Source organism: Tachysurus fulvidraco, chromosome 21, assembly GCF_022655615.1.
Source record: "Tachysurus fulvidraco isolate hzauxx_2018 chromosome 21, HZAU_PFXX_2.0, whole genome shotgun sequence".
NCBI classification, from domain to species: domain Eukaryota; kingdom Metazoa; phylum Chordata; class Actinopteri; order Siluriformes; family Bagridae; genus Tachysurus; species Tachysurus fulvidraco.
Genome location: NC_062538.1, coordinates 5,282,965 through 5,302,241, shown reverse-complemented (window position 1 = coordinate 5,302,241; position 19,277 = coordinate 5,282,965). Strand labels below are relative to the sequence as shown.

Sequence of the window (19,277 nt, the reverse complement as noted above, 5' to 3'; positions counted from 1 at the left end):
GAGAACTTAGATCTAGAATGGGATGGATTGGTATTTATTTAATATTAGAAATAGAATATACTGATGATCAATTTAGAGTAGATTTGATCAAATCTTGTCATTAAAAATAGACTTAAATTCATTGAATGGCATTGAAATATGGGCATGAAATTCCCAAACAAATGTTTTTCACCAATGGGTAAACAATACTTTATTCAAATTTGATATACATTTTCTTTATGGGAATCTTAAAGCTCCTGAAATAACTGAATTCAAAACAGAAAAGACTCAAAAAGTCTGTATGTCTGAAAAATTGCTCAAAGACACGTCCACTGGTCTGCAGTCTGCTCAAAGCTCCTCCTCACTGCAGTCGCCCAGCCCATGAAGAGCAGAGCTGATAGCTTATACAGTCAGAGATCAGACCATATGCTTCAGGTGGATTAAGTCAACCTAAAACGCCTACTTTTTTTTTCTGCAGTCATGGGCTGTAGGATACAAAAATACAACTGAGTTACATTTGAAACTGAATTTGGAAGCTTCAGACATGTCTGGGAGGAAGATAGTTAATCAAATCTGGCAACCCAGCAACTCTAGCAGGCTTGTTTTTTTAGTACCACTGGCACAGGACACAGTGAGCTTGACATTTGGAACAGCTCTTGCGATACAGAAAATAAACTTGATTAAAGATAAGCAATAGCCAAGATTTTGATGTCAACTGGAGAGTGCTATCAAGAATATCAGGAGTAGAGCTCTAAAGGTAGGCATTTTATCAGTTTGAGTGGTAGTTTACTAGTCTGCTACTTATATTTTTTATGTCAAATGCACTCAGAACAATACCTCATCTATATATCTGTTTCTAAACAGTATGTCATTTAATCCTCCAATCATTTTAAATGGAAAATTTTACCTGGCATCATTCCAAATAAATGTTACATACACTCAATGCTATAATAGGGTTATGCTTAAGATTATACTTTAATTGATTTTTGAATTAAAATCAATTTCCTTACTAACGTATATGTTAATACATTTTGGTACTCCATTACATCTGTGGGGCTCATTAGTTTTCTATGCCATTCTCAGATTTAATAGCTACTGATCCATGGAGCCTATATATGCCACCGGAGTAGCTGCTCGACTGAGGAGTGAGTGGGACCGCAGTGAAGGTTTAGGTCAGAATGATAGGGCTCTGAAGTTCCTTGGTCAAGACTTTGAGTCTATGCGTGCAAGCTGCCTTAAAAGTGGCCGTTTATATGAGGATGAAACCTTCCCAGCCCAACCTTCCTCACTAGGATTCAAGGATCTGGCACCTGGCTCTGCCAAAACCAAAGGAGTATGCTGGAAGAGACCCACGGTGAGAGTCTGTAGTATGGAAGCCTCCCACAAGCTGCTTACCTGTGAAGGCGCTGCTGCAGTCTGTCACAGTTTACATCCAAACTACTACAAACCTCATAGATATTCCAGTCACTTTTGTGCCCCGTCTGACCCTTAGGTCTTCTCTGTGCACTCCAGGAGTTCTGTACTGACCCACACTTCATCGTAGATGGAGCAACTCGCACAGACATCTGCCAAGGAGCTCTAGGTACAACGCTCCACCCGATAAGGATTTACAGAAAGACCGTATGATTAGAAAGAAGTGAAAGATACAGTAATTGTTGTTTTTTAATGGCAAAAATCCATAAAGGAATAAATTCACAAGTGTAAGAGTTAACGGAGCATTTTGTCATTTTTAAAACCCTCTGCTGTCTGTAAAGTGTATCGCAGTAGCAGATCGGCCAAAGTCTCTGTATAGGTCTATTAGCATATTCAGCATATGCTAATTACAACGTCAATAATCTATAAAAACTAATAAAGGGTTTTTCTGAGCCCATGTATGCAGAATATTTCAGCCTTGATCTTACCCAGGTGGTATATGTGATGTAAGGGACAGGTTGCCGGTCAAAATTAGAAAGATCTTTATTAGTACCTAGACAAATATTTCTCTTTCAGTCTTCTCTCTTTCTCTTCATGATACTAATTATCACTTTCTGAAACAGGGGACTGTTGGCTGCTGGCGGCCATCGCATGTCTTACTCTGAATGAACCATTACTGCATCGTGTGGTACCTCATGGCCAGAGCTTCCATGAGCAATACGCTGGAATCTTTCACTTCCAGGTAACATGACACAATTTGTCACGTCACTCCTTCTGCAAACAAAGCAAAAAAAAAAAAAAAAACATGCATCACTCCTTCTGCAAAAGCAAAATGCTGATTTACCGCATGGATTTTTCCTTCCCATCCCCCCGAGCAGCATTCAGCTGAACTGCATATACAGTAATTTAACACTCCCTCATGGTTAGCTATATTTACAGGGAGTATTTATGGGGAACACAGATACCCAATCGCCTACAACTCATCAGGCAGAGCAGTGTTTGCTCCCTCTTGTCAAATTCCAACAGCATGCATGGGTCTGTGTCACAGACCTGTTTAGCCTATTTAGACTCAGTCATCTGAATAAAACGGCATGGATTGTTCACTGATGTGTGTCAAAGCCTCGCATAGATCAGCAGATGTTAAAGAAGGCAATTCAGACTTCCAACAGAACTGTATGATTATTAAACTGGGGATCAATGTCGCATTGCTAGTACACTGAGATGTGTAATAAATAATATTACAGTAAAAAATTATAAATCATATTAGTAGTTCATGGAATGCTTTTCAAACCCATGGACTGTCTGGACAGGATGCATTATAAATACAATTTGGATCAAGGCTAACAGAGTCAGTGTCTATGTTATGAATATTCCCAGACACTGAGCTACAGTTAATCATGGGAGCTTATCTCATTTATCTCCCACAGCACATATGTCATTTTGTCACCTCATGACTTCTCAAAGACCTCAGCGGTATGGGATCCATTGTAGAATGTTCCCACCTGACAGAAGCCAGGGAAGGCAGTATGTTGTATGTCCTCTATACCTCCTATTAGCTGAGCTAGTGTGATTGCTCCTGCTGTACAAAATATTGTATTTCTATGCAGTAGTCTCTCATTTGTATGGCATTGTATAAACATTATTTTTTCCATGATCCCTTCAAAAAGATGCATGATTTATATAAGTGTCTTTTGATTCGAATATGAATAATTATGAATAAAATAAAAGAAGAACAACAGGATAAAAAAAAAGTTTTAATATTAGTTTTCAACCTAATTAACCTGATGTAATAATTAGTGTTCTGACTTCTCTGTTGCAGTTTTGGCAGTTTGGGGAATGGGTTGATGTAGTGATCGATGATCGTCTGCCAGTAAGAGATGGCAAGCTTCTGTTTGTTCACTCAGCTGAAGGGGCAGAGTTCTGGAGTGCACTAGTGGAGAAGGCATATGCCAAGTAAGAGGGATCTGGTATAATTTTCACTGGGTTCACTAAATACACCAATAGATGGGCACTGGCCTACTGAAAGTGGATATTTAAATGTTTTTCTTCCAATTATCAGCTGTATTGTTCACTGTCTGGTCAGCTGATTGATTAGATAATTGCTTGATTTTAATTATCAAGAGTATGCATGGGATGGGACACGGTGGCTTAGTGGTTAGCACGTTTGCCTCACACCTCCAGGGTTGGGGGTTCGATTCCCGCCTCCGCCTTGTGTGTGCGGAGTTTGCATGTTCTCCCCGTGCCTCGGGGGTTTCCTCCAGGTATTCCGGTTTCCTCCCCCGGTCCAAAGACATGCATGGTAGGTTGATTGGCATCTCTGGAAAATTGTCCGTAGTGTGTGAGTGTGTGAGTGAATGAGAGTGTGTGTGTGTGTGCCCTGCGATGGGTTGGCACTCCATCCAGGGTGTATCCTGCCTTGATGCCCAATGATGCCTGAGATAGGCACAGGCTCCCCGTGACCCAAAAAGTTCAGATAAGCGGTAGAAAATGAATGAATGAATGAATGAATGAATGAATGAATGAATGAATGAATGAATGAGTATGCATGGGTAGAGGTGTTCCTATTAAAGTGGCCTGTGAGTCTATGCTAAATATGTATGTGTGTGACAGGTTGAATGGTTGTTACGAGGCGCTCTCAGGAGGCTGCACCTCTGAGGGGTTTGAAGATTTTACTGGCGGCGTTACAGAAATGTATGAACTAAAGAAAGCTCCAGCCAACCTCTTCAGCATCATCCGAAGAGCTGTAGAGAGAGGATCTCTAATGGGATGCTCTATAGATGTGAGTATTGACACGCATTACTTAACATACAGTGTTTAACAAGATTTCTAAAGACTTTCACTCTTTTAGATCACTGGTTTCTTTGACATGGAAGCAGTCACCTTCAAAAAGCTGGTGAAAGGTCATGCTTATTCTGTTACAGGAGTAGAGGAGGTGAGCAAGGAAATTTTTAACCGGCATAAGCAAAGATTTCTGGTGAATTAATGCTGACTCTTATCGGTTAGGTGGAATTTAAAGGAACCCTTGTAAAGTTGCTTCGCATCCGGAACCCGTGGGGAGAGGTGGAATGGACTGGAGCCTGGAGTGATAAGTGAGAACACAGAATAAATGAACACATAAGGATACATGAAGGGCATTGAAAAGTGAAGAAGCCGGAGCAAAAGAAAAATAGATAATGATGTCATTAATTATGCTTTGTACCTTTTAGTTCCAAGGAGTGGAAAGGGATTGATCCTTCGCTAAAGGACCGTCTGCATAATTGCCAGGAAGATGGAGAGTTCTGGTATATTATCAGTGTTTTATTACGCTATAATAAATGAAGTCATATTTGATTTGAATTACAAATAGCTGCTCTTGTTGTAAGATGCTATTAAACATTTTAACCCACCATTACAGTCTTAGAAAATGGTTAAATCTCTAAATCTGGATTAAAACATGACTGGGTATGTTACCTTAGGTTAATAAACCATTTCTAATTTATTAAGGGGGGGGGGGCACGGTGGCTTAGTGGTTAGCAAGTTTGCCTCACACCTCCAGGGTTGGGGGTTCGATTCCCACCTCCGCCTTGTGTGTGTGGAGTTTGCATGTTCTCCCCGTGCCTCGGGGGTTTCCTCCGGGTACTCCGGTTTCCTCCCCCGGTCCAAAGACGTGCATGGTAGGTTGATTGACATCTCTGGAAAATTGTCTGTCCCGATGACGCCTGAGATGGCACAGGCTCCCCGTGACCCGAGGTAGTTCGGATAAGCGGAATGAATGAATAATTTATTAATGAACATTAGATCATGCTTTTTATCCAATTGTTACTACATTGTGCTGTGGAGTGTCCATGAAACTCATAGGTCACTGTTATTACTTACATTATAGCAGCTATAAGTCATTTCTTATCTCACTCTCTGTTGAAGTTATTAAGAAAATATCCAGCTTATTATGTTACTGAGAATCCTGGAAAAACCAGAGGAAACTGAACACCGTACACTGGAGGCTCCTTTCATGAATGATAAATAAATATCTCCTTAAAGAAAACGTGTATTTGTATGTAGATTATAGTACATAGTTCATAGTTTCTCTTTCTCTGTCCACACAGGATGTCTTATAATGATTTCAAGAAGGAGTTCAGCAGGTTGGAGATCTGTAATCTGACAGCAGATGCACTACAAAGCATGGAGCTGAAGAGGTGGAACTCAACCCTGTACCCAGGGGAGTGGAGGAGAGGCAGCACGGCGGGAGGCTGCAGGAACTACCCAGGTATTAAAACTTAATTGTATCAATTATTATAATCACTTTATTAATCACTCACTTTTCTGATGAAGATTCTAAAAGATAGTGAATTCAGCTTACATATTTTATTATGAATACAGCAACATTTTGGATCAACCCCCAGTATAAAATCATACTAAAGGACCCAGACAATGAGGGCCAAGATGGCTGCAGTTTTCTGGTGGCGCTCATGCAGAAGAATCGGCGGCTGTTGCGACGAGAGGGCAAGGACATGGAAACGATCGGATATGCCATTTACGAAGTAAGAATTTTATTTGGATTGTGTAATATAACAAATGGAACATAATATTTAAAATGTCTCGACTGTCCTTGTCAGCAGTTGCTGTAGAGACTTTAGTGATTTTTTTTTGAGTGTGTTAATATTGTTTCCCATTTTAACAACCATTATAGATGAATACTATACAACTACATATAATACATTAACTTTACAAACATAATAAATAAAAAACATTGCAATAAAATTTGATTTGAAATACAATTGAGGGTCTTGCTCAGGGGCCGAGGAGTGGCGCGTGGTAGACCAGGGATTCAAACTCATGACCTTCCATTCAGTAGTCCATTGTCTTAACCACTAGGCGATCACATCCCTTCATGATGTGATGGCTTCAAAAACATAAGGCATTTCTGAGAAGCAGCACTTTGTAACGTGGCAGGTGGAATGGTAGAGCACTGGCTAGTTTTGGTGTCTCACAGCTCCAGGGTTCCTGTTTCAGTATCAGTGCTTATTAGTGGTTAGATTAGAACTTTGTATTTACGAACATGTCTGTTTTTATTTCACTAATATTCATTTTTAAATCTTTTATAGGTTCCCAAAGAGGTATGGGTTTGATGCACATCTAAAAATGATGAAGTCATGTCTGATCTAGATCATCTAATCTATGAGCTGTTCGTCAGCGCCTGTTCTGTTCGGGCGCTACACTGGTTTAAGCTTTTCTCTTGGATACTTTAGAAAGCAGGAATCCATTTGCATGTGGAAAAATCCTCAGAGAGATCTGTATTTCCTTGGCAGTTTCTGGGCAGCACAGGTGTGCATCTGAAGCGTGACTTCTTCCTCAAAAACACATCCAGCGCTCGCTCTGAGCTGTTCATCAACCTCCGGGAGGTGAGCTCACGCTTCTGTCTGCCTGCAGGGGAGTACATTATCGTTCCCTCCACATTTGAACCCCACAAAGAGGGCGATTTTGTGTTGAGGGTTTTCTCTGAGAAAGCCACAGAATCTGAGTGAGTGATTTCAGTTGTTGTTTCAATCATCATTAAATACACAATTAAAAAATGTCTTGTATGTCAACATGATATTTATTGAAGAACATTTGAAATGAACCATGTTACCCATAACTATGGGCCTCATTTACAACACATTTAGAAACGTTTGCAGAAATGTATTAGAAAAATGTATAAATCTTACAGAAAGCCAGTCATCTACAAACAACACTCTAACTCGTCCTTCTTTCGTATAAGACATCGTTTATTTTGTCTTAATTAAATGTCCAGCCTTATTTGACTTAATTTATTGATTTGTTTATGATTACATTCTTTCAGATATTCACATGTAATAGCTGAATGTTACAATATTGGCATTATATTTAAGCTAGAAACTGAATTAAATAATAATAACTTGAAGCAGCTCAGTTAAGGTTTATATAAACGTCTTGTGGGTCAATTTACACAAACTCAGGAGCTCTCAAATGTTCGTAATTTTATTTGTATTAATGTTTTCTGTCTTTTGAAGGGAGCTTGATGACGAGTTTTCTGCAGATCTACCAGATGATGTAAGTGGAAGAGTTTTCAACACAGAAAAAGCTCCAAATCCACACAAAAGTCCCACTGAAATCGTTATTTTGATGTCCTATTGCCCTGATTATGATGATTGTAGCCTATCTGGATTATTATACATTAAGTTCAAGTTCAAGTTCACTTTATTTATATAGCACATTTAAAACAGCCATAGGACTGACCAAAGTGCTGTATAATAGAAGAGTGTTAGTAAAAATACACAGAAAAAAAAATGATACTAAAACAAGAGATAATGAAAGCAAAATAGAATTAAACAATATAATAATACACACTAAAACACTAAAACAAGCAATAATAGAACAATTAAAAAACAATAGGAATTAAAATGGAAAGGAAAACTATAGATATGCCAAGGAAAAGAGATACGTTTTTAAAAGGGACTTAAAAATGGACAGAGAGGGTGCTAATCTTAACTCTATTGGCAAATCATACCAAAACTGAGGCCCAATCACTGAAAAAGCTCGATCCCCTCTACGCTTAAGTCTTGAAAAGTGAACAGTGAGGAGGTTCTGGTTGCCTGATCTTAGGCTTCTGGAAGGAGAGTAAGGATGTAATAGTTCAGATAAGTAAATATGAGCTTGATTATGCAAGGACAAATAAAAGTATTTTAAAACAAATTCTGTATTCAATAGGCAACCAGTGAAGAGTCCTCAGAAGAGGGGTAATGTGATCGCTTTTAAGCTTTTTTGACTCATCACAAGCAATTGATTAACTACTGTTAATATCCTGCTTGATTGGTGAAACAGCTTCTTATCTTGCTTATAAACTCTGAATTTATTTATTATTAAAAAAAAACTTGATTAGTTGAGTCTGATCAAAATCATATTGGGTCATTTTATGATTCTTATATTTGAAGAAATCGATTCTATTTATTTCTGTTAGATTTTTATAGATAGATATTGAATTTCTTGAATTTTCTAGGGGACCGATAAAGTATTTATCTGTCTCTATCTATAAGATTTATGAATATCTCATGATAGATCGCTTCATTCATTTGCTTTCTCATGTCTGTTTTATGTAAAGCAATTTAAGGTTATTTGAGTTTGAACTTAAAATAAAAAAAGTGCTATCTAATTAATAATGACTTAATGACTAATTAATGACTAATTAATTAATTTTTGACTACTGTAGCCTGTACTACAGGAGAGTGAGATTGATGAAGGATTCAAAGCTCTTTTCTTCAAGCTGGCTGGAAAGGTGAGCTGAGGAAAGTAGACTTCTGACTTTGAGTCATGAGTTTTCTGACATGTTATAACCTCTTTTCTATATTCCTGTCTTGGTTTGTAGGAAATGGAGATTGACATACCAAAGTTGAAAGTGATTCTAAACCGCGTCGTGAGCAAACGTAAGCACGCTTAAGTGTCTTCTTTGGGAAATGTGTTATAAGACAAAGCAATGTTTTGCATTAGTGCCTCTTCTATTGTGGCTAGCAGCATTTAATAAGCTTTAAATATGTATATAGTCGACTTAACTGTATAAAATAAACATAACATGCAATTATTAAAATTTTTCAAAACACAATTAAAGAAAATACAAAAAAAGAAATATATTCTTGCACAAACTCACATTAACTCCTTGCTTATAGTAGACTCTGGCTCGACTACAAACTGAAAAGAAAAGACATTATTTACAGTTACATTATTTACTGTCAAGTGTCACCTACTGTAAGACAAGGTCAGAGAGGCTAGATTGAGATGGTTTGGATATGTACAGAGGAGGGAGATGGTTATATTGGTAGAAGGATGTTGGAGATAGAGCTGCCAGGTAAGAGGTCAAGAGGAAAGCCATGGAGGTGTTAAATGAGGAAATAAAGTTAATTATTGTGAGAGAAGAGGATGAAGAGGATGGAGTTACTGTAGCTGAAAACAGATTATGCGCTGTGGCTACCGCTAACGAGAAAAGCTGAAAGTAGAATAAGAAGAAGACTGTCCAATGTCACAAAAAAGAGGATGAGGTTCCCTTCGGAGTCTTGTTCCTCTCGAGGTTTCTTCCTTATATCACATTGAACTCAGCATTAGGATGGAATATATTGTATATGCTTATTATGTCTTTTCTCTTAAACGGTACTAATTTTGAATTTGGTGGTAGGTACTGGATTTTTTTAATTATAGGAAATGTGGTTGATCTTTGAAATGAGCAGAAATAACTGAGCGGACCCTCTGGCTTCTCTTTACAGATAAGGACTTAAAAACAAATGGTTTTGAGAAGGAGGCCTGCAGAAGCATGATTAATCTCCTGGATGTATCCTTTCACTTCACTTGTCTGTTCATTTCTTTGACTATTTTCCATTATAGAGTAACTTTCCTGTAGTCCCAAAAATTTCTATACATTGCCTTGACATGGCTTGTGCAGACAACCGGTAAAGGAAGATTGGGCTTAACAGATTTTCACGTGCTTTGGGAGAAGATTAAACGATATCTTGTTAGTAATAATTACTCATTGTATGAAAACACAGACTGGTTTTCCATCTCATTATCTTCTTTGTTTACAGTTTTGTTTTTCTCTCTTTTATATGACTACTCTGAAAACTATCAGGCTGTGTTTAGAGAATTTGACTTGGACAAGTCAGGCACCATGAACTCCTATGAAATGCGCCTGGCTTTAGAATCCGCAGGTACAAATACCTCATTATACAAAATTGCTTTATAGTTACAATAATCGTAAAACTGTACAGTACTTAAATGTCTGTTTCATTTGTCAGGATTCAAGCTGAGCAACCACATTTTCCAGCTAATAATCTTACGCTACGCTAAGCCAGACATGAATGTGGACTTCGACAGCTTTGTGACTTGTCTGATCCGCCTGGAGAGCATGTTCAGTGAGTGGTTATACAAACATACCTCATAAATGCTGTGTATATATATATGAAGTAACAAATAAAACATAACAGGACATGCTGCTACTGGATAATAACCAGCGACTATGAGCTGTGATGCTTCAAATCTGATTATAACAACATTTCCTAGTGTTTTATTCCTCTTACACAACAGCAGTCTGGTGTTGATTTATTTATAAAGAATGACATGAATTTTTTTTTTTTAGCCATAGTTACATTCAATGTGGTGGAATGTGGATCTTAAAATATAACAGAATTATAACACTTTTTTTTTTTTGAAGGTAATAACAAAAGTAATACGGTTTGTTCTGTTACAGAATAACAGCTTTACTGTATACTAGTGATGATACTAGACACTCTTTTTAAAAAAATGCTAACAAAAAAGATTCACCATATTGATGATTACACGTTAGCATCTGCCATGCTACTAAATAAATAAAGACCTTGTAATCAATTAAATTTAAGCATTTAATTGCACTGTGGTATAAGACAATTCTAAAATAACCTATTGTTCAAATAGCAGAATGTATTCATGGTGTGTGTGTGTGTGTGTTTTAGATGTTTGCTGATTTTTATTTTTCTGGCTCTATATTCTCCCAACAGAGACATTTAAAGCCATGGACACAGATGCAGATGGAGTGGTGTCTTTCAATTTCTCCCAGGTTTGTCCATTTGCTCATTAGTAATTTAATGACATGACAATTACCACACAAAAGTTCAATCTTTTCTATTTCTCTCTTCTTTCAGTGGATCTCCCTTACCATGTTTACATAGACATGTTTTACTTTTCCACTGCACTTAAATCTTAAGCATGTCAAAGATTGTGCATTTGAACCTTAAAGAAGTTATGTGAAAAATCTTCTGCCTGCATTACAAAGAACTTACTGCGTACTGAGCTGCCTTAACTTGAACCGATTCTTCTGTGAAACGCTGGAATCATCTGCATTTATTATTTTTTAACTAATCAGATTAACTCATTAACTAATCCAGTTTTCTAACAGTTATGGTGCTTATTTTGTCTTTCTCTGAAGAGCAACTACTCCATGAAATGAATAAATCATAAAGTATGTTCATCTTGTATTTTCTGTTGTCCTAGTTAGTTAGACATGGTGTGCACAAGTCATGCCAGCCGCCACTGATCTATTCTTAACACTCAAACAGCAGTCAAACCAATAGTCAGATGTTGTGTCTAAGTTCCCTTAACATATGTGTGTGTCAGCTGGTGAAACCCCATCAGATGTCACTCGGTTCTTGAAGTTCTTGAAATCAACCGATCATTACAACGTACGCATTCACACGAGGTGACAGAAAACTGAAAATATAAATTTTACTCTTTCAATTTATTCCATTAATCATGTCAGCAAGACATTATTAGGATTAATAAATAACATACACTCCCTAACTCATTTATCTGAATCACCTGCTCATTATTCGCTCGGCCAATCGTGTGGCAGCAGCATCATGCACGAGATTATAATTTAAATCCTTTTAGTTAATATTCACATTAAACAGTAGTTTAGAATTTATTTTGGATAGTGGAAAAACCAAATTGGGTTCAACAGAAAAGTGGACACAGGTTTAACATAACTGATAAAAGATTTTTATTATTTATCCATGATTGAATTACATAAATGTGCAGATGATCCTAATAAAGGAGTTGGTGAGTATATTTACAAAAATACAAATGCTAATTACGATACTGTATTACAAAAAAAGCCATTAGATACACACACACACACACACACACACACACACACACACACACACACACACACACACACACACACACACACACACACACACACACACTTAATCAAAGCAGCATTTTACATTGAATCTCTGGTGACTGCAGCAATCACATCAAAACTCCTCTTTCAGATTAAATCTAAAGCTTCTAGGTCCAGCACAAGCGTCTCTGATCCCCTGTACCGAGAGGCTCTTCGGTCTTGCGGCATAACGGCTAAGCCCTGCCTTTTACCCACACACAGCATCATGCTCAACCAGCACTAGTGCACACACAGGTCATCTTGGCAATGGCTTCTAGTTCATTGCCAGTCCTTCACTTACAGGCATGTTAATGTGTGCAGTGAGTAGCGGGCTGCTCTTCCCTTCTTTCAGCACAAACACCTGCAGCATATAAAGATGTCCGCATTCAAATGTGCAAAAAAGTATATATTCATCATAATACTTCCGAGACTAAAGAGAAAAAATTTAAATCTCACTTTAATGATGTCTGAAATCCCTTTATCACTCAGACACTCCACAAAGGTGTCAATGGGGTAATTTAGTCCTGGAACCAGCAGGGGGATCTACAGACACAGCACAAATAATTGTTCTGTGTAATTGTTCTGCTCATCCTACTAATTACACACTACTTCATATGAATTTAATTAAAAAAGTTAATAAATAAAAATAATAGCTTACCTTAAAAAAGGCTGTCCTCATACTGTACAAATTCTCATCATACAGGAAACTAATTGCTAGGTTCATTACAGGGCGGCATGCTGCAGTGTTCTGGATGTTCAGAGTGAGTTTAAAGGACGGGCCTAAACCTTGAACCTTTACAATGTAATAAAAAATAAATACATAAAAAAACAAGTGTTTAAATTGCAGTTTACTTACTATTCATGCAACAGACAAAACAAACAAAGAAAATGTTTATAAAATGTTCTACCAAAGATGTCAATCTTTATTCAGATCTTTGTTTTAATCAATTTATGTCTAATTTCTATTAAAGGCAAAAGGAGTCTAAATGGGCTAGGCCTGTTGGGTGTGTCAGCCTAAAGGCAAAAATAGGAAAAACCGCAGCAGGTTCTGTTATATTGTGGTATGGACAAGCTCATTGCTTGTTTAAATGAAATTGCTAAAATAAAATGTGTTCTAAAAAGGTTGACTGGTTAAATGGATAGAGGTATAGATATTTAACTGCTAACTGGAAAACGGCCACCATGATAATGTTTACACTCACCACCGCATTCATCTTTAGAGGTTCTGTCAAGCTGGCTGACATCGGAGCGAGGCTGGACTCCAGGGCTTTGACGTAGGCTCTGGCTGCTGCTAGCCGCAGCCTGCTCAGGTCCATTTGGAATGCTCTGTGCATAGCTTAACAACAGAACACAGACAATATCATTCATTCATTCATTCATTTTCTACCGCTTATCCGAACTTCTCGGGTCACGGGGAGCCTGTGCCTATCTCAGGCGTCATCTTGCATTAAGGCAGGATACACCCTGGACGGAGTGCCAACCCATCGCAGGGCACACACACACTCTCATTCACTCACACACTCACACACTACGGACAATTTCCCAGAGATGCCAATCAACCTACCATGCAAGTCTTTGGACCTGGCAAGGAAACCGGAGTACCTGGAGAACATGCAAACTCCACACACACAAGGCAGAGGTGGGAATTGAACCCCCAACCCTGGAGGTGTGATGCGAACATGCTAACCACTAAGCCACCGTGCCCCCCACAGACAATATAATTTCTATATTTCAAACCAATATCATTTATACAGCATGAACCATTGCTGTGAATTATTATAAAACTTTTCAGTCTGGATGTGTGTGTTTTAAGGTGGCTGTACATACCAACAGCATTCTCCCTTTCTCTCATTGTCTGGTCAACATAAAGCTTTGTTTTCTTGGGCACGTTTAGTCGGATGCTCTGGGCTACTGGGGGACCAGAGATGGAGTCCCTGTCATCAAACACAGCTGTCCTTTTCAGGATTTTAACAATCAGACCACCTCCTGGACAACGTAAAAGCAATACATTCAATGCAGTAAACAAACTACATTAGATGAAGTTAAATCCACGATATCAATACATATACTAGGGCTAATTCATTATGCACACTACGTCTAACATGTTTCATGTTTCGTTACATTAAACATAACCATAAACTGATGAAATGTAAATGTCAGTTTTAAAGAATTGAAAGTACATCACATCAACCTGTTGTTGAATATTTTCCTCTTACAGAATGCCCCATTGTGTTTTATCTCTTACATACAATTCCTTATTGTTTTTTTTTTTGTTGTTGTTGTTTTTTAGCCTTTATACAGCACCTTTGGTGGTCATGATTAGTGTGCCATCTTCACGACCATAACGGCCAAAACAAATGCTGGTCACCACGTCCTGTAAAACAAAAATGTAACACACGACAGGTCTTTCAGTTAAGCGTAGTTCAGCTTATAAAACATGAAATTGCACAAACAAAAATATGGTTTGATAAATGGGGACTCGTTATGCTGCATTATTAAGTATTATGTTGTAACAAAAGCAAAAAACTTGGAATAATTCAATAACATACAGTACATCCTAATAATAATGAGCAACAAAACATTGGGTCTCTTCCATAGATTAATATGTGTATTTACATTGCTTGAAACATTTAAGAGTGAAATAGTCTCTACAGTCTAAATAGTGAAACAAGTCCATTTCACATATGATAGCTGTAATGTATGATTATCACAGCCTTCTCGACTGCTTTATGTATTTTACTGGTGTTTTGAAGGTGCTGACTACATTCTTGTCCCGGTACACATGGACCTCACAGTTGGCCAGAGCCACCAGTACGGCCTGGAAGCCCCGTGTGGGCAAGTCCAGAAGGGCCATAGTGGTTACTGGAGCAGGCAGATAAGTGGTCCAAAGCTTCTTCCCCTTTAAAAAAAAAATCAAACAAAAAAAGTCAATAAACTGTTGATATAGTTCGTAGTTATACTGCTAGTAGCACAAGATTAGCATTTACATGTCTTTACATTACAATGAAGGGTTTCTGTGGTTGTTTTACTTTTAAAGAGAAGCTCTGGGTGACGGATAAATCTATCAGTGTGTGTGTTCATATTGAGACCTTCTGAGTGAAACACTGCATAGTCTCCTGAGCACAGCCCACCACTACGTTCTTTCCCATCCTGACCAGTCCAACAGGGTGAGAGGACAGCTCTATGCAGTACTTGGGCTTCTGCGAGTCTCTGTAATGAAAACGTCCAATGCAGTACGTGATCAGTTTGATGCACTAATCTGTGGTGCACTGAACTGCTGCAAATCACAACAACGTACTCACATACCTGCGCAGTATATAGATGTTCCCATTGCGACAGGCTACAATGATTCTGAACTCTATGTCAAACTGACCGGTCACATCCATTAGTGTAGAAACACTGGGAAGGGACATCTGCAGACATGAATATCATTTTTAAACTTCTCCAACACTTTGGAAAAACTGGTGTAAGGAAACTGGACTACTTACTTTTGAGAGAATGGTAAAGGCTTCTGGGTCCAAGATATAAACATCTTGACTTTCTGTGCCAATAACCAGACAGCTGACTGCATCGTCATCTGCCATGTTCTTCTTCAGTGTTGCTATGCATGTAATTACCGTCTAAGGAGAGAAAAAAATATTATACACGGTGCGCCTTATTCTTCAAAGGTGCATCCGTTTTCTTATTTACACTAATTTAAGGAATTCAAGGCAGATTTGTTCATATAGTATTCCCAACATGTTCTCTAATTTGCTCTCATTTCGAGTCAACTTTAAAAGAAACAAGGGTCAGTGTCTGTATGTTCTGTATCTACATAACTGTGTGTGTATGTACGTGTTTGTGTGTAAGGTGAGAGTTGTCACCTGTCTGCGAATAGGCTGCTCTTTGTGAAGGTTAACATAAGACTCCATTTCCTGTGGTTCAAGTGTGAGGAATCTAAAACATAATGCAATATTAAAAGCAGAATTCAAAATTCCTCCGAACTGATGACAAAGAGTTAAAAAATTTTTTGTGTAAAATGTTACCGTAACGATCTGACTGATAGTGGGATGTCAGCCTTATCTCTAAAGAACAGAAGGGAAATGCTGAAAAAGCAGTTTTCACCACCATGACTGTCATTCACTTACTCAATAAAAGACAATGTGCAAATCTGTACAGTTATGCAACTTACCTTATACCGTCTAACATTTCTTTTAGTGTCAGTGGGTCAATCATATCCTTGGGAGACAGGGCAACACAGGATTTTTGTTTTAATTAATCAAAGAAATTCTCCATCATTTAGGGTTAGGACTCTAGGGTTCATGATAATCTACTATATGTGACTTACTGTATTTCTCAGAATCTGAATTATTAATTATTATAAGTTATTATCTATGTGTTGATCAGTGTCCACATATAATTGCATAAAATAAAACTATTGATACATGATTTACATTTACATTTCCAGCAATTAGCAGACACCAGCTGGAAGCCTCACTCACCCCTCTAGCCTGATTCCATACATCTTGCTCCAGGAGGTTGACCTCCAGAGTGGGCAAAGTGAACTTGAAATAGGGCCGTAGGTTCTTATAGATGTAGATGAAAGGGCCTGAAGCCACAGCAATGGCAGGGGTGCGAGGTTCATGTTGGTCCATGAGGAAAGACACCAGACCAGTGGGCAAGTCCAGAAGGGTGTTCTCACTGAGCAGCCCAGTGCCTCGGTACACCTTCAGCTTCATGTTGCTTGCTCCTGTACCCAGATCACCCACCACCAGCTATCATGCAAGCACACACATGGACACACACAAACATCAAATGAAATAAGAAAAGCATGTGTGTGATAAATGTGACAAACACTGCACTAGAATCAGTTGATGCACAGTACAGGCTTAAAAGACCAGATGTTTTGAAAATACTTAAACCTGACACCAACAAACATGCCATGGTCACTTTAATATCAGATTCTCCTCCATTCTGATGTCTGATGTAAACACGATTTTATTCTACATAATGGAATAATTGGATAATTGGACTATCGCTATGTCTATAATTGATATCTATCACATCACATACATGTGAAATGTAAATGTAAATTAGTTTATTAATTTGGTAGGTTGAATTGATTAAAAGGCTAATGACTCTGACTACAAGGTGCATTATAATACATATAATATATATCTTAGGGCATGCACATGGAATGAAAATAAACAAAGACACAATCTCACCTTGTTCTCACCATCTCCATGCAAGTCTGCGAGAGCTGGGAAGGAGATATAAAACATTAGTCATGTTTTTGGGTGGTCGTGTTATCGTTTGTTTTAAGTGAAATTATTCTACAATCCTATAAACGAATAAATTGAATGAACTTAAACATTCACTCACTGATACATGAGGAAAATGTATATAAATTAGCCACTGGATCATAATGTGCATCAAGCCATTTGGAACTGGACAATGCACTGGAAGAAAAAAGGGGGAAAGAACATGCGACTTTCTCTCAATACTTCAATACAGGATGAATTTACAAAACACCTTTTATTTGCTAACTTTGGAATAGCAAGGAGCTAACTTTTAGCTAAGTGCAAGAAAACTCATCCGTTTAAAAAAAATCATTCGTTTTATTTATTACATTAGCTGGATATTTTCGTAAACAGAAATACTGACAGTACTATTTCTGACATATAACTATCCACCTATGCATATGAATAAACTCATGATGCTAACAGAAGTAGCTACAGACGCTGTACATGAACCTAGATTAGCCAAGCAGCTAACCAGCTACTAACTAACCTGTCTTTCATCTCCACTGGAACTGACGACATGCTGGCTTTTATTTTTAAGCGTAAGCTAGCAGTGATGGATGAATTTCGAGCAGACAATAATAAAATCACAACAACAATAATAACTAGCAAGCTAAAGCTATGACTGTAATCCTTAGATAAGCTTTCCACGTTTCCATAGTAACAGCCAGGGAGGCGCGTGAGCGTACAAATCCTATCAGTGGACTTCTCGCTCAAGCTTCAACTCGCTGCGCATGCGCCATAGAGCAGCTGAATCGCTTGTTTTGATTCGTACGTCATTAGCGAATCACTTCTCTGCGAATCATCTGAACTCTGAAGTTGCTGCAAAGTTTGGCAGTGTTTAAAAGTTCCACCATATCAACAATTAGACTTTTCAACAATGATTACAAAAAAAAAGTTTAAAAAGACCACAATAACCCAAAATATAAAAAATAAAAACTCAAGAAAGCACAGAATGTCATTAACTTTCAAACATTTGGTCAAACCTGACCAGTTTTACTTGGATCATAACGACCAGTATTAGCATTTCTGTTTGTTAGCATTGGATTCATCTCTCTTGATTAATAATCGACTCAGAACATTAGCGGTGTTGATGTTTTTTGGTGCAGCAAGTCAAATTTTTTCATGTTGTCTTGAGGAAACCAGGCAGCACTGAAGTCTTAACCAATACTAAACAAATTCAGTGTAATTTATAAAAATAAGTATAAATGTTGTATGCCATGGTATTGCATAAGGAGCAAAACAAAGGCAAAACAGAGGCAAAACAAAAATTAAAAAAAACTTTTCAGATCCATGCTGTCTTTCCCAGATTACTATGAATGAATCAGAAAAAGACGAGAATAACAGAGATGTGTTTACTTGGCAGTGGCTAGTTTGGCAAAACTTATAACTTAATTATAACTTATAACTTAACTTAATAGTAAGTTACTTACAGTGGAAATGAGTTACTTACTATTATTTCAGTTTATTATATTCACGCTAAAACAACCACTGATTAATTCACTCAGTTCTGTTGTTTAAATTTCACATACTTTTATTAGGTCATCCAAATGTTTAAAATGATTGTATGTTGTTATCTGTACAGAGTGTGTTAGCACATTTGAGTGCAAGCAATAGTCACTATACAGTACAGTAAGTGAGGAAATCACACTATTGCTGACAAATGTTTTAAAAGCATTTTAGTGCCATTTATGAATTTGCTATATGAAGTATTTCATTAGCTTTTATACTAAAAAGATGTACATTATGGTAAAGAGTATGGCATTCTCTGGCATGCTTTCTTTCATCAGAGGGAAATAAACAGGGCGATGTACCACGAGTTGTGGGTGATGTAGTGATAGAACATGTTTCCTTAGTTCCAGTGAAAAGAAATGGTAATAATACAGCATACAAAGGTATTCTAGTCAATTGTATGATCCTAACACAGGTCTTTT

At 37.7% G+C, this 19,277-nt stretch overlaps 2 protein-coding genes across 4 annotated transcripts; one reads left to right on the top strand and one right to left on the bottom strand.

Moving 5' to 3' along the window:
• Positions 1-365: 365 nt before the first annotated feature.
• si:dkeyp-50d11.2 (calpain-1 catalytic subunit) lies at positions 366-12,107 on the top strand. The gene is made up of 22 exons (XM_027176724.2): positions 366-736; positions 1,063-1,333; positions 1,492-1,561; positions 2,016-2,134; positions 3,212-3,345; positions 4,003-4,171; positions 4,241-4,324; positions 4,396-4,481; positions 4,599-4,673; positions 5,475-5,635; positions 5,749-5,909; positions 6,474-6,485; positions 6,678-6,889; positions 7,398-7,437; positions 8,594-8,659; positions 8,750-8,807; positions 9,639-9,703; positions 9,815-9,883; positions 9,998-10,076; positions 10,164-10,280; positions 10,902-10,960; positions 11,046-12,107. The coding sequence occupies exons 2-22, from the start codon at positions 1,082-1,084 to the stop codon at positions 11,070-11,072; spliced, it is 2,115 nt and encodes a 704-aa protein (XP_027032525.1). The 5' UTR covers positions 366-736; positions 1,063-1,081; the 3' UTR covers positions 11,073-12,107.
• Positions 11,620-18,084, bottom strand: bbs1 (Bardet-Biedl syndrome 1). 3 transcript variants are annotated; one of them, XM_047805924.1, is made up of 17 exons: positions 17,834-18,075; positions 17,426-17,502; positions 17,269-17,303; positions 16,546-16,818; positions 16,236-16,282; positions 16,090-16,149; positions 15,928-16,000; positions 15,553-15,684; positions 15,371-15,477; positions 15,154-15,274; positions 14,805-14,963; positions 14,369-14,438; positions 13,892-14,050; positions 13,267-13,400; positions 12,723-12,857; positions 12,521-12,607; positions 11,620-12,425 (listed from the first exon to the last, which is right to left on the bottom strand). In XM_047805924.1, the coding sequence occupies exons 1-17, from the start codon at positions 17,863-17,865 to the stop codon at positions 12,339-12,341; spliced, it is 1,788 nt and encodes a 595-aa protein (XP_047661880.1). In that variant the 5' UTR covers positions 17,866-18,075; the 3' UTR covers positions 11,620-12,338. The 3 variants fall into 3 exon arrangements, with proteins under 3 accessions (XP_047661880.1, XP_027032521.2, XP_047661881.1); XM_027176720.2 differs by having other exon boundaries at positions 16,090-16,128; positions 17,834-18,074; XM_047805925.1 differs by lacking the exon at positions 17,426-17,502 and having other exon boundaries at positions 17,834-18,084.
• Positions 18,085-19,277: the final 1,193 nt, after the last annotated feature.